The 12,079-nt window shown below is 32.6% G+C and overlaps 5 protein-coding genes across 6 annotated transcripts; 3 read left to right on the top strand and 2 right to left on the bottom strand.

Moving 5' to 3' along the window:
* The first annotated feature begins 1,891 nt into the window (after positions 1-1,891).
* LOC145741189 (trafficking protein particle complex subunit 2-like protein) lies at positions 1,892-2,375 on the top strand. The gene has a single exon (XM_082558731.1). The coding sequence runs from the start codon at positions 1,914-1,916 to the stop codon at positions 2,373-2,375; it is 462 nt and encodes a 153-aa protein (XP_082414857.1). The 5' UTR covers positions 1,892-1,913.
* A 16-nt stretch (positions 2,376-2,391) lies between these two features.
* LOC145741188 (mitochondrial disaggregase-like) lies at positions 2,392-4,459 on the top strand. Its single transcript, XM_082558729.1, has one exon. It carries the CDS (start codon positions 2,392-2,394, stop codon positions 4,258-4,260), a length of 1,869 nt encoding a protein of 622 aa, XP_082414855.1. The 3' UTR covers positions 4,261-4,459.
* Positions 4,460-4,508: 49 nt separating this feature from the next.
* On the top strand, positions 4,509-6,679 carry LOC145743938 (uncharacterized). Its single transcript, XM_082562013.1, has 6 exons — positions 4,509-5,214; positions 5,361-5,506; positions 5,624-5,753; positions 5,964-6,070; positions 6,146-6,242; positions 6,315-6,679. The coding sequence occupies exons 1-6, from the start codon at positions 4,534-4,536 to the stop codon at positions 6,441-6,443; spliced, it is 1,290 nt and encodes a 429-aa protein (XP_082418139.1). The 5' UTR covers positions 4,509-4,533; the 3' UTR covers positions 6,444-6,679.
* Positions 6,542-9,348, bottom strand: LOC145743937 (coiled-coil domain-containing protein 63-like). 2 transcript variants are annotated; one of them, XM_082562011.1, is made up of 5 exons: positions 9,221-9,348; positions 8,797-9,019; positions 8,155-8,613; positions 7,523-8,058; positions 6,542-7,454 (listed from the first exon to the last, which is right to left on the bottom strand). In XM_082562011.1, exons 2-5 carry the CDS (start codon positions 8,974-8,976, stop codon positions 6,890-6,892), a joined length of 1,740 nt encoding a protein of 579 aa, XP_082418137.1. In that variant the 5' UTR covers positions 8,977-9,019; positions 9,221-9,348; the 3' UTR covers positions 6,542-6,889. The 2 variants fall into 2 exon arrangements, with proteins under 2 accessions (XP_082418137.1, XP_082418138.1); XM_082562012.1 differs by having other exon boundaries at positions 8,797-9,001; positions 9,221-9,279.
* Positions 9,349-9,963: 615 nt separating this feature from the next.
* LOC145743393 (uncharacterized) lies at positions 9,964-11,265 on the bottom strand. Its single transcript, XM_082561340.1, has one exon. It carries the CDS (start codon positions 11,250-11,252, stop codon positions 10,275-10,277), a length of 978 nt encoding a protein of 325 aa, XP_082417466.1. The 5' UTR covers positions 11,253-11,265; the 3' UTR covers positions 9,964-10,274.
* Between the last annotated feature and the right edge of the window lie 814 nt (positions 11,266-12,079).

The raw sequence follows: 12,079 nt of genomic DNA on the forward strand, positions 1-12,079 counted from the left end.
TAAACAAAATACCAAACCTGATAATAATAATAAAAATAGAGTCGGTAAACGGAGTCGAGTCACAATAAACAATTAAACCAAATAAACAATCAAAATAAGTATAACAATAAATCTAGTAACTCTACACCAATAACTTAAAAGTAAGCACCTTTGCCTAAAACTTTGAAATAGGCACTTCTATGTATAACTTCGTGGCAGGCCCTTTAACCTTAAAGTAGGCACTTGTATCTATGACTTTGAGGTAGGCACTCTTACCTATAACTTAGAGGTAGGCACTTTTATCTATAACTATGAAGTAAGCCCTTTAACTTAGAGGTAGGCACTTGTATCTGTAACTTTAATGTAGACACTTTTACCTTTAACTTAGAGGTAAGCACTTGTATCTATAACTTTATGGTAGGCACTTTTATCTATAACATAGAAGAAGGGATGTGTAAGTTTATCTTAGAGGTAGGTAGTTTCACCTGTAATTAGAGGTAGGCATTTTTACATATACCACAGAAGTAGGAACTTTTTCCAATAACTTAGAGGTAGGCACTTTAACCCCTAACTCAGAGGGTAGGAACTTTTACCTATTCTTTAGAGGTAGGCACTTTTACCAATATCTCAAAGGGCGGGCACTTTTACCAATAACTCATAGGTAGGCGCTCTTACCAATAACTCAGAAGTAAACAATTTTATCCATAACTCAAGAGAATTAATGCTCCCGTTGACCCCTTTATCCCCCTTGTGCCAACTTCTAGTTAGCTTCATTCGGTTGCAAATCAAATTTAGTTTAAGGACAGGGCAATAAAAATGTGGCACACCGCGGTTATGACATCATTTCCGCCAAAAAAATTTAAAAAAAACTGCTTCGTATAGTTTCTCTACATTTTAAGTCTCACTCTTGGTTATATAAAACCTTTATACCCTAAACATCTTAAAATAACATTTTGATGACGTCACCACAGCAACTAGTGACGTCATTAAAGAAATACTGCACTCTGCTCATGCGCTTCACCTTTTACATAGGCCAAAAACACTCTGTACAAGCACTTCGCCTTTTACATAAGCCCACAAGTTTTTTGTTTAAAAGGGTATTAGCAAGTGGTTTTGGTATGGGATTTTTCTATTACCCATGGTAAGAGAGTTCGACTTCAAAGTGTTTTATTTTCTATTTGTGGTTTTTGATTATAAATTTGAACAAATAACATTTTACAAATCTTTCTTAAATGTTGAAGAAATTTACTTAAATTGCACAGATTAAATAAACCAAGCGTTTCGCAGTTGTCCATCATAAACAAAAAATAAAACGTTGTTCCTGTTTGAAAGATCTTAAGTTGGTTATAACCCTTGTTTATTGACACACGTTACGTCATTTTTTTTAATCGGCAAGTTTTGGTAAGCAATACTTAAATAAATGTAGCTTACTTATAGAATTAGCCAACGTAAAATCATTTTTATAACAAATTGCAACTTAAGCAGCTTACTGCACGTGTTTTTGATTGTTGCAAAATTAAATTGATTTGCGTATTTTAAATACCAGCAGCATGGTGTAGTTGGTAGTAGTAACTGGTAAGAACACTTACTACACCACAAGGTCGTGGGTTAAATCCCCACTGCTCTCATGCTGTAGCGCGCTCGAGTAATAAAATCGCTATAAAATCCTGCTGAGTCAGCAATTAATCAGTGGCAAAATTACCTGGCAATTATAATCTCTATAGTATCCAAAACTGCCACGAGGCAACTCGAGACTGGGTTGTAGTAACTGACTGATGTTACTCTATGTTTAGGTTGCGCATTCGACCTTTCCACATCTAGGATAAAGATATATATATACGAAAAAAAAAAGATAATTTATTATTATTTAAAATTAAATTTAAAAAATAGGAATTTTATTTTCATTAGACAGTTAGAGGTTAGGTAACTATGCAATGGCAGTTTGTATTGGTATCATAGCGAAAGAGAACTACCCTTTGTTTATTCGTTGTGCACCAAACTGTCAAGAAGAAGAGAAATATCATTTCACAGTTCACACCTCACTTGACGTGATTGAAGAAAAATTAGCCAGTGTTGGAAAACCTGCATCTATAACCTCTTCACCCCAGGATTTAAGAGAATTTTATCTCGGTCAATTATATCCAGCAGAAGATTATCGAGCGTACGGCTACGTTACCAACACTAAGATTAAATTTGTGATAGTTGTTGAGGCTTCTAACACCACCATAAGGGATAACGATATCCGTACAATCTTTAGACGTCTTCATAGTGCTTTTACTGAGGTTGTTTGTAATCCTTTTTACCATTACGGTGACCCTATAACTTCTAAATCATTTGAGAAGTTAATTTCTTCGGTACTAGTTGACGAAACAAAGAAGGAGAATCCATTTGCGTAAAAATCATTTATAAATTATGAACATTCCCCAAAATTTTATAAAAAAAAGTTTTAAATTTTATAAAACTGGGTTTTGTGGAATAATATTGAAAAGACATTTTTTTCACACAAATTACTATCCCAAAACTTTAAAAATTAAAACTAATTCTTCAGGATCATCATCAAATGGTCAATTTGCATTGCATGCAGCAGCTTTTCTTGTTTATTGTTCCTCATCAATTCTAGAAGATGGAAAAACACCAAGTTCTTCTGAAATTTTAAAAACTGGTGGATTACTCTTACAATATTCACAAGAAGCAAATAATTACGAAATCTATAAAATTTTAAAAACTTTAAAATTATGGAATAAATCTTCCAGAAATGCAGTTCTTAATTTTCGACATTCTTTAGGTTGGACTCCTCTTATGGTTGCTTCTATTAATGGAAATCATAAATTAGTAGAACAACTCCTGGAGAATGGGGCGGATCCAAATCTTGGTGATCAGTATTATCCAAAACAAAGAGATTCAACAATGTATAGGGATGAGGAGTTTTGTGAACGTTTAAACCCAAGGATCGACTTTCGAGGCTTCACTGCCCTTCATTACGCAGTGTTAGCTGATTCAAAGTTAATTATTGCAACTTTGCTAAAACATGGTGCTGATCCATTGCAGAAAAACAACAAGGGGCATATTGCTGATGAATATCTTTATGACAATGCTAAGGATTTAAAAAAAATTTTGGAAAAAGCAAAAGTAAAAACCAAAGAACAAAAATCCCTTATGGAGGCAAAGGAGAGAGCTTTGTATCCGCTAGAGCGTAGACTTAAAGAAAATATTATTGGACAGACTAACGCTATTTCTAAAGTTGCTTCGGCAATAAGAAGAAAACAGAATGGCTGGTACGATGAAGATCACCCTTTGGTGTTCCTATTTTTAGGTTCATCTGGAATCGGGAAAACTGAATTAGCAAAACAACTGGCTAACTATCTACACAAAAATAACAAAAAGGGTTTCATAAGATTAGATATGTCGGAGTTTCAGGAAAAGCATGAAGTTGCAAAGTTGATTGGTTCGCCACCTGGTTATATTGGATATGACCAAGGTGGACAACTTACCAAACAATTAAAAGCCCAACCCAATGCTGTGGTTCTTTTTGACGAGGTTGACAAAGCACATCCTGATGTTTTAACAGTGCTTTTGCAGCTTTTTGATGAAGGACGGTTGACAGATGGGCAGGGTAGAACTGTCGAATGCAAGGATGCTGTATTTGTAATGACTTCAAACTTAGCTGCTGATGAGATAGCTGAATATGGAGCTCAGTTACGACAAGAAGCTAAAGATGAACGAAAAAAAAAATTATCATCAAAGGAAACTAAGAAAACATTTGAAGATCAAGAGCAAGCAATTGTATCCCGAACATTTAAAGAACAAGTAGTAAGACCGATTTTAAAAAGGCATTTTGGCCGGGATGAGTTTCTTGGGCGTATCAATGAGTTTGTATACTTTCTTCCATTCTCTGACGAAGAACTAATTAAATTAGTAGAAAGGGAACTAACAATGTGGGCACTCCATGCTAAGAAAAAACACAACATTATTTTAAAGTGGGAGATACCTGAGGTCCCCACTATTTTAGCTGGCGGGTACAACATACATTATGGAGCTCGCTCTATTAAATACGAAGTAGATCGACGAGTTGTTTCTCTACTAGCCATAGCTCATGAACAAGGTTTGCTTAAAAGTGGTTGTTCTGTTACAATACAAAACTCGAGTAATAGTGATTACGATTTAACGAATGGATCCAAATTGCAACTCGAAATAATTGATAAAAATCAAGAGAAAACAATTTTTGATGAAAAGGAAATTGCGAATGTTTGGAAACTGAAGTCACAAGACACTTTAAGCTAAAATTTTTGTTTGTAAATGTTAAATTTTATTGTATTTATGTATATATATTTAAATTATTAAAAGTATAATATTATGAAATTAATAATTAAATTTTAAAAACACTTTATGGTTTTGTTACATAAATGTCATTAATTTTAGTAGAATATACTTTAATTTAATTTTTCTCATTACAAAACTAAAACAAAAATTAAAACATTGAAATGTTTTGCTGATCTACATAATCTTTTTTTATTTATCATTTTAGATTATTAAAGATAAAATTTGCTTCATAATATGTTTGAGTGTGAAAACACTTGGGAAGAAGAAGATAGCCTACCAAGTTTATCAGATGCTCTGTTTGGAAATTCTAAGCCAGCAAAAATAATTAAAAATGCATTAAAAGAAGCACAATCCAATGAACAAACTGAAGTAAAATTGACCCGAAAACAGTGGAAAACTAGACAGAAAAACAAACGTCGAGCTAAAAAACGAAATGAGCAAAATACTATTATAACATCATCTACTGAAGAATCCATATCTACCAATCCTGTGGAATTAAAAAAGAATAATTTGAACCTAAAGCCTGATTTAAATTTTGTTGTAAATAACCCTGAAAATAATACTATTCTGACTAAAGAACCAAACACAAATTTAAGTGTTAATAAAAGTATTAACATAGAGACTAAAGTTGAACCGAGTAAACCAAAAATATCACATCAACAAGCGCTAAAACGTAAGAGATTGCAAGCCTTATTATCAACAGAAAACCAAACCAATCAGAATCCTACTCAAACAAATACTTTTAAAAAACCTAAGCAGACAGAGATCAACAAAAATGAAGAGTTACGGGAATCTAACAAGAATGGAAAGCCTGTAAAGCCTGAATCCATTGTCAAACTAAAGGACAATAACAATTTAACAGGCAAACTTACTACCAAACTTCATGGCTCAAGATTTCGTTTCATTAACGAGCAGGTGAAAAAAATTATAAATACATCACAGCATAGCTTTTTATTACCACTTAACAGTAAATAAAATCTAAAACAAACAATCTACATAATATCCTTTATATTTTAATGAAAAAGTAAAGCTATAACATTTACCTTGTTTGCTTTATTTAGATGTATAGTTGTCCAAGCAAAGATACAATTAAGTTATTAAATGATGACCCAGAATCTTTTAACATTTATCACAAAGGGTACTTAGCACAAGTTTCAAAGTGGCCAATTAAACCACTGGATGTCATTATCAAATGGATTAAAGCACGGTAAGAATAATGTAAGAAAAAAAATGTGACTATAGACATTTGAAATTATATAAACTTTGCAAATAGTTCTAGTTTTTAAGAGAATCTTTTTATACTAATAAAACGTTTTTTGTTTAGTTCCTCTAAACTTGTAGTTGCTGATTTTGGATGTGGGGAAGCATTCTTGGCACAGAGTGTTAAGAACAAAGTTCATTCTTTTGATTTAGTGGCTCTTAATGATCATGTCACTGTTGCTGATATTAGCAATGTAAGTAAAATATTAATACCTTTTTAAGCAAACAAAGGTTAAAATCCGTGTAATATTTTTGAAAACAAATAAATTATTACTTTCGTTAACCAAATTATAGTCAAAATGTATTTCAATCTTAGCGTAATTGTTTTTTAAGTTTATAAACATTGCTATAGTTTATTCTACGTAGAGTCCTTACATTAAAACTGTTTTGTTTAATGTTTTAAGGTTCCATTAGAGAATGGGGTTGTTGATGTTGTGGTGTTTTGCTTGTCTTTGATGGGAACAAACATGGCTGACTTTATCTACGAAGCAAACAGAGTTTTAAAACAAAGGTAATTACTAAAAATAATAAAATATGTAAATTAGATATAATTAAAATAAATTTATTCTGTTTGGTTGATTTTTAGAGGTGTTTTAAAGATAGCTGAGGTGGAAAGTCGATTTAATGGGCATAAACGATTCGTCAATGACATTAAAAGATTTGGGTTCAGTCTCTTAAAAAAGGTAAAAACAACTAAATAAAGAATGCATTAGCAAAACAAATCACATTCGTAACTTTTAATCAATTTTATTTAGGATACAAGTAACAATTATTTTCACACTTTCGATTTTCTTAAAACCAAAAATGTTGGGAAAGATGGCAGTGGACAAGGCTGTGAATTTGCTCAACTTCAATTAAAACCTTGTTTGTATAAGAAAAGATAATACAATTAAACCTGGTAACAACATGTCCTAAATAAGCCTAACGTAAAGTACAAAAAATTTTCACCTATTTCAGTAGAGTAATATTTAGGTAGCCTTCAAGTGTGTTTACTCAGTAAGCTATGTATTTGGATTTTTTATTAAGGACTTAAAAATAAATAAAATACTTTTATTTATTAAAAAACAACAAAGTGCATAATAAATTGAACACAAACTACACTACAGTGTACATTAAAGTGCTTGATGAAGATATTAAAACTAAAAATTACTTCAACGATGGCTTTATTTATAAAAAATGAATTTAATTTAACGAAAATTATTAAAACACTGATTTAAAAACAATAAAATGGTCGGACATTCATAATTTTTATGGGATGGCTTATAAATATATAAATGGCTATAAATTATTATATTTTGAACACAAAAACATAAATTAATTCTACGATAATCTACTTGGCTACAGACTTCTTTTTCTGGCCTCCATCATGACGAGGAGTTTTATCTGATACTGATTGCTTGTCAGCTCGTTTTGCAGGTGCAGCTCCTTGGTAGGAAGAGGACACATTTTGCTCCTTTTTAGCCACACTCCTCATCACCTTTACCTTTAACTCGTTCTGCGTCAAAGGACGATCAAAATCTACTGATTCCTCACCTGAATCTGCTCCATCATCATCACGATCATCTTCGGTAGATGGAGGAGTAATCTGGATGGGAGCGATGACTGGAGGAGCTGCTGGTCCTCCAAGAAGTGCAGCTGCTGCAATCGGAGGGGTGCCAGGAGCACCTTCGGGTTTACTATCAAGCTCACGAAGTTGCAAGTATGCATGAATTTGTAGCAGCTCGTTTGTCTTCTGTTCAATGATCCCCAGGTATTGCATCATGTTGTTTTCATTTACGGTATCGTTGTCTCCAAGCATGTCAGCAATCGCTGAACGATCACAGTTGATTTTACCAAAAACGGACTCGATTCCTGCCTTAAGTTGATCTAGAATCTTGTCAGTGGCTTTCAATTGTCTAAAAAAAAATTATTAATAAATTGTTATTTTATTTGAAGTACATGAAAACTATTGTAGTTATCTTACTTGTCTGATAAATCTGCTTCCTTAGTGGTTAGTTTTAATCGATCCTCCAAACCACGAAGAATGTTCTGTCTTCCTACTTGATGCTGAATGCCTTCCTCCTTAAATTTCTCAATGTTTCCTTTCACATCTTCAATTTGCTCTTGTGTGAGCTCTAGTTCGTTGTTCAACTCGTTGACATAGTTGAACAAGGCAAAGTTTTTATCTTCGGTTTCGATGAATCGGCTCACTAAGAAATGAATGTCACTCTCTCCTGTGACCTGTTGTATTTCCTCGAAAGCTTTTTGGTAGGTCTCCATAGTCTCTTCTGCTGTTCTCTCGGCTTTGTCTTCCTCCCCTGCTCTTCTCTTTGCTGCCTCTTCTTCTTCGAGTTCACTACGCTCTTGGGATTTCATATTCATAAAGGACTTGAGTTTAGCGTCGTGATCAATAATTCTCATCAACTCTTTGTACTCCATGTTGTACTGGGAGAGATCCTTTTCATTTCTTTCCTTTAATGCCATCATCTTTGCTTGTGCATCATCTCGTTGATCATAAGCCTTAAAAATTAAATAATGTAAATTAAGCGGTTAGTCTGATAAATATTTTATTAGTAAGTACTAAAAAAAAACTTTACATTAGGTTTATATAATTACCTGTGTGGACTGTTCAATGATTTCACCCATAACACGTTTTTGTTCATTAAGTTCCTTGGTGAGTTTCTTATGCAACCCATCAAATACTGCTCTTTGGGACCTTAAATGATCAATTTCCTCCCTTAACTTTGAGTTACTGGTCAACATCTTATTGAACTCAATTGTGGCTTTGTCAAGGCGATTTTCAAGAACTCGAATTTGCTTTTGAGTGCCGACATGACGCAAGTGACTAGAGTGTACACCACCCATTCCACGATGTTGCTGGTTGATTTCTTGCTCCTTCTTCCGGATTGTGGCATTAAGCTGCTTGATAGCTTCTGATTCTTCCTTGATCATATTCTCATAAGCATCTTGCTCAGCCAGGAGGCTGGAAAGTTGCTCAATGTTGTTCGAATCTTTCTTGGTGTTTTGAGAAGATTGTGCCAACAGTAAATTGGTTTTGATTTCTTCACGTTCTTCCTGTTAAATTAAAGTTTGTTGGTAAGCAGGCCATTACACACTTAAAATATAATTTACAATACATAAGTAAATCCCTAATAAAAACATACATTTCGAACTAAATCACCCAGCTGTTTGTTTAATTCTTTAACAATGTAAATAGTTTTATTCTTAATTTAGACCAAAAAAATTAATTAAACCAACTTGTAAAGCAGCAATTTGTGATCTTTGTCGCCTAATAATGTTTTGTGATTCTTCGCAGTATGCTTTACGATCACCTTCCATTATTCGATATTGCCGCTGTAATTTTGCCAATTCTGCTTCAGCCAAACCGTCCATTTCTTGATCTGAAGATTCAGATCGACGACTTGCAGCTCTCTGCATCTTGCTTTCTTTTTTGTATTTGGCACTAAATAATTGAATTGATCTAAATTTTATAATAACTTTAGCATTTATAAACCATTGTTAGTTGCTACGTTTTCATAGAAATGCGATTTCATTTGTTAAAAAAAATATGGTTAAATAAAGAAATATTTTCTTTTGCGTAGTTAAATAATAATCCATTTCATTTAGTAAGATTGCTTGCCTTTTTAAAGGTATACTTAAATCTAACAAGTTGTTTACCTACCTTAAATAATATAAGAAGTATCCAGGTAATAGCAGAAACTCGAACTACTACAAAACAGATTTTGTAAACTGTGAGATATACCGGTTGTCTGTGACAACCAAATTTAACGAAGCGTAAATACAACTACAAAGAAAGAAAAATTAATATATTTCTTAAAAAAAACATAGATATTACATTACACTGTATGAAAAAACATAATGGTTTCTTACGAATTAAATTTTTGATACTATAGAAGAAGGGAATTGACTGTATTTGATAAAAAATATTTGAATATTTATAATATGCAAAATATTCTTTCACAGCTTCTTGACGTCATATAAAATATTTTTCGTAGCATTATATATTAGATAACGTAAAACGTTGTAACGTAATATCAATGGTTTTATAATACCCTATATCGTGTTATACCAAAAATTTTATAATTTATATTAGAGTGAACGGTTATTAATAATGTATAAAGCCCTAATTAAAGCGGATTTCTTTTATGATTATAAAGCTTAAAAAATCGATTATGTAATCCAAAAAAAAAACTTCAACGTTTTCGTAGAAAAACAAATGCCTGAGCAATAACCGTACATAGCACACATGTGGTTATATTGAAAAAAATTATTTTGACCAAATAATTTACTTTATTTTCAATACGCACAATTTTTATAGAATACATGGTATAATTATTTAAAAACAAAAAAAATAGTCAAAGCTTTTATTTTGGGTGCAAAACTTATTTTAATGAACTCTCAAGCCTAACAAACCTAATAAGCCATGATTTGTTATCTGTGAAAAAGTTCACGGATGTTTAATTTTAAACAAACAAATATCTTTAGATTGTCCCCGCAGGTTATGTGTGATTGACAGGTTTATCTTGCCTTTTAGCAATTACTGGTTAATGGATTTTTATACTTTTTACTTTACATTAAAGTCATATTTACACTAAGCAATATATCACCATGCAGAATAGCAAAAAAACGATAAGTTTAACTACACACATCAATTTACATTAACTGTAAAAAGAAAAATGAAATCTAAAAATAATTTGATAATTTTCGTAATAAAATTAGTCTTTTTGTTGCGAACCACTAAACATTTTAAGTGATTGTAGTGCTATGGACTTTTTTCTTGTTGATTGTGAATGCTTATTACTTTCCGTATTACCAAACGGCCAGAATCGAGTTTTGAAATCTCCAAACGACGAAATGACAGCAACAACGTTAATTGTGTTATCGTAACTCGAAGTTATTCCAATAAAAATAGTTGATGCTCCACGTGGCCTTACGTATTTTGCAATCATGAACAATAAATCCGTGATAATACAAACAACAGTGCTAATCGACAATCTTCTTATTGTGTCACTCATTTTAGTTTGACGTAATTGGGTAGTGGATACCAAACAAATAGGAACTATTACTAAACCGAGCAGCAACAAATCAAAAAAAGCTGACATGCCAAAAAAGGCTGAAGACGCGATAAAAAGAAACCTAAAAAACTGACGCTGGCCTTTCCCGACAATACATCCAGATGGCGAGGATTGAAACTTTGTAAATGCAAGTTGAACTCCAGTAAGCGAAACCTGGAAACAAATTATTCCAATCAAAACGATTACGCTACATACTTGGAATTTTTTTCGTGGTATTGAACTTAAGGATTTGTTTGCATATATTGCATGTTGTCTTATCCAAAGAATAGCGTAAGGAAGTATTCGACTAACAGAATTTAAAATAATAGAAATGATAACAAAAACGTTGCAAATTTCATCCGACATGTGACCAGCTCTTAACTCCATTTGAAACCAGGCTGCTCTTACAAACAAAATCAAAGTCGATAAACTACAAAGATGATTGGTGACGCGCAGTTTTTTGCTTCCAAATTTTACCTGGTAAACAACAGTAACTACTGCAAGCAAAAGATCAATTACAACCACAATGCCAGCTAAAACTTCGTCCACAAGTCGATTTCTTGCTGTAAATTTTTTTATAAAGGTAGCATTAGTAGTTTTTATGTCAAACAATGAAGAATCTGTTGTATAATTTTCCATTGTTTTAAATAAATCTAATCGGTGTAACGTTGAAATTTTCTACTTGGCTAATGTTTTGGAATTTATGTGCTACAACACACTTTTTCTAACCTTTATCGCGATGTTACACCGTCGACCGTCAATGTGGTAATGTTGGTAATTGCTTGATAGAGATACAATCTTAATCCACACAAAATGATTTAACAAAATAAATTTACAGATAGGGTGAAGACAACATGAAGACAAGAAAACACTGCTTACGTTACTTATTGCCATACATAGAATTGATTTAAAAACACCAAACAAACTTAGAAAACATCGGATTGGCAGGTTTTAGTAGGATAATTTTTGAATGGGTTTATTCCGGAGATGAATTTTTAAAAAGAGTAGTAAGTGAAAATACGGATTTTTTTCTTGCGGTTTCGTTTGGATTTCTTGCTTTATCACTTTTTGCCAAAAATGGCCAAAATCGTGTTCTGTAGTCAGCAAACGACGCAATTACAGCAGCGATGTTTATCGTATTATCAAAACACTTACATAGTCCGTTGAATATGATGGACGCACCTACCGGACGAACATATTGGGTCGACACAAAAAGTAAATCTGTGACAACACATACTGTTGTACAAATAAATAATCTCCGAACAGTTTGTTTTAATCGACGTTCTCTTAACTGAACCGATGATACAAGAAATATTGGACATAATACTAATCCCAGTAAAAGTACATTAAATAGAGTTGACATTGCGAAAAATATCGGCGACACGATAAACAAAAACTTGAGGAATTTTTTATGTTCTAATCCAATCACGCATCCTGTTGGCGACGTAACGAAGCGAGTGAAGACC

The sequence above is a fragment of the Corella eumyota genome, chromosome 2 (assembly GCF_963082875.1).
Source record: "Corella eumyota chromosome 2, kaCorEumy4.1, whole genome shotgun sequence".
Classification (NCBI taxonomy): Eukaryota; Metazoa; Chordata; class Ascidiacea; order Phlebobranchia; family Corellidae; genus Corella; species Corella eumyota.